The sequence below is a fragment of the Lactuca sativa genome, chromosome 8 (assembly GCF_002870075.4).
Source record: "Lactuca sativa cultivar Salinas chromosome 8, Lsat_Salinas_v11, whole genome shotgun sequence".
Lineage (NCBI taxonomy): Eukaryota > Viridiplantae > Streptophyta > Magnoliopsida > Asterales > Asteraceae > Lactuca > Lactuca sativa.
This window is the reverse complement of record NC_056630.2, coordinates 159,107,862-159,110,355: the sequence shown is the minus strand read 5'-3', so window position 1 is coordinate 159,110,355 and position 2,494 is coordinate 159,107,862. Positions and strand designations below refer to the sequence as shown.

Genomic DNA, 2,494 nt, shown 5'->3' with positions numbered 1-2,494 from the left:
AAAGAGCAAGTTTCGTCTTAAGGGGAAATACAAGATATGATAGGATATTGATAGTATATGTATTTATCTTATTCCTAATTTTTAGCTTAGTTTGTTAAGTCCTTTGGTATTTAATCATTGTGTATCACGTTTCTATGATCAAGACATTCAGTTAATAAACTATATGTTCCGATACCATCGAATTCTAGATCTACTGCCCATGGTATTTTAGGTTTTACATATAAATCTCAGTGTGTCTGTCGCTAATATTGGTTGTTTTATTTATTATTGTTATTTCTGATTTCCTTTAATTTGAGGTGTTATTTCACATTATAAAATCATATAAAGATTTAGATTGGTTGTGACTTCACTTTGATATGGTTTTACAAACTCTTCTAACTAAGAAAAATGTTTATTGTTACATACTCGTTCATTTTTCATCGAAAAAAACTATATTGTAACCAATGATATAAGGAAACCGAAGTGGTAGCATGATATGGATTGGGTCTTGATGGAAGCATCCTTCATAGATAATTTATTTGCATATATTTATTTGAAATAGCATGATAGACCATATGATATCATCATGATCAGTACATGGTGTCCTTTCCGAACAATAAAACACAAAGCAACATAACAAACGTAGTGATAGCCAGTAACCTTCGAATAGACATCATAACCTCAAAGGGTTATATGTTCCTTATTTCATAGTACATACATATTTCAAAGGTTATTTTGTCCTTATCTCACTTGCAGGCTTTCAAATACACACCAATGTTATCGATATAATAGCCAGCAAGCCCATAAAATCCAACAAAAGAACCAACATCCCATGATACAGGGAAAGGAGTCCCTCTTACATTACCAAAAGGTCCATGAGTTTTCTTGTTTGTGATGAATGATATTGATGATATTATAGGCAATCCAGCAACACTTCCCCTTGATAATGCACTTGTTCCACAAATGCCAGTTATTTCCTCATCCCTTTCAAATATTATCTATCCATGAATGAAAAATTAAACATGTCAATTAAAGATAACTAAGAATATTAAAAGACATGTTATATCAATCATAAAAAAATAAGTTGAAGAATATATATTTATGAATTGTTTACCTCAGAAACTGTCACTCCACCGTTCCAACCACCAAAGGTTTCAGTAGTTTGTGTTAAGCTTCCACATTGTGTGGTGAAGATGAGAGAGTATATAAGATCACCATGATCAATGGTTATCTTCTTCAAATGATGATTTTTCTCAAGTTGGAAAGACCAAACATTTTGTGGACTTCCAGGTTTAGTTTTTCCCCATGTTCCAACCCGTAAGATATTCTCATAGGCTTTAAGATACACACCAATGCCATCAATATAATAGCCTGCAAGCCCATAAAACCCAACTAATGAGCCTTTGTGCCATGGTAAAGAAAAGACATTTTCAGTTGCACAACCAAAAGGTCCATATGTCCTCTTGTTTGTCTTAAAAGATAGTAATGAAATTACTAGATTACCCCCTCGATTACCAATGGCTCCACCAACCTCAGTTATTTCCTCATCACCCTCAAAGTGTACCTGATTAATCCACTAAGAATATTGATTAATAAAAATATCGCTGCATATTGATTAATGATTAGTGGAGTAAAGAGAATAAGAGATCAACTCACCTCAGAAACTGTGTCTCCACCATTCCAACCACCAAACTTGTTGGAATTATGCAAAATACCTCCGCATTTAGTTGTGAACATGAGAGAGTATATTAGTTCACCATGGTCAATGGTTATCTTCACCAATTTATGATCTTTCTCAAGTGCAAAAGACCACTCATTCTGAGGACCTCCACTTTGTTTTCCCCATTTTCCAACTCGAATACATCCTGCTACTTTGCTACTTTGTACCCCTTCCATGAGAAACACAATACGTAATTAACTATATAAATGCAATGCAATAAGGAACAAGCTCCTCGATCTCAATGTGTGTGTCAAATGAATGACCAATGGATCCTTAAATACATGTTAACCAAAACTATTTGAGTAAATTACAAAAATAGTCCCGGTGATTATATGGTTTTTTGAAGCAAGTCCAGTTTTTATAATTGTAAAAGTAATCGTCTCTAAAATATTTTTTGTCACTTATCTGGGTATTTGGCATCTAGCTTAGGGCGTTTAAACCATCTGAAATTCCTGTAGTAGCCTTACTTTTATATTTATTATTAAATTGAACATGTATATATATAGTTGATTATTACATCTTACATCATTGTAGGTTTCTTCGATTTGGAACAAATTATAGAAAACAGAAACATGTTTCTTCAAGAAGATGTACAGGTGGTGGTTATAGACATCTTGAGTTGGTGGGTCTTGTAGGATCAAACATTTCATATTAATAAAATTAATAACGGACGATTAAATATAAAATCAGGTGTATAAAAGTAATTTTATTTGGTTTTAACTTCCAAATTTAAATGTCAGTGTCAGTTAGGTTGAAGGACCAAATGGCGACACAAAATGATTTAGGTACTACGAG

General features: G+C 32.9%; 1 protein-coding gene across 1 annotated transcript; it reads right to left on the bottom strand.

Annotated features, from left to right (window-relative positions):
* Positions 1–527: 527 nt before the first annotated feature.
* On the bottom strand, positions 528–1,924 carry LOC128128157 (mannose/glucose-specific lectin-like). Its single transcript, XM_052767023.1, has 3 exons — positions 1,636–1,924; positions 1,094–1,543; positions 528–977 (listed from the first exon to the last, which is right to left on the bottom strand). Exons 1-3 carry the CDS (start codon positions 1,873–1,875, stop codon positions 726–728), a joined length of 942 nt encoding a protein of 313 aa, XP_052622983.1. The 5' UTR covers positions 1,876–1,924; the 3' UTR covers positions 528–725.
* Positions 1,925–2,494: the final 570 nt, after the last annotated feature.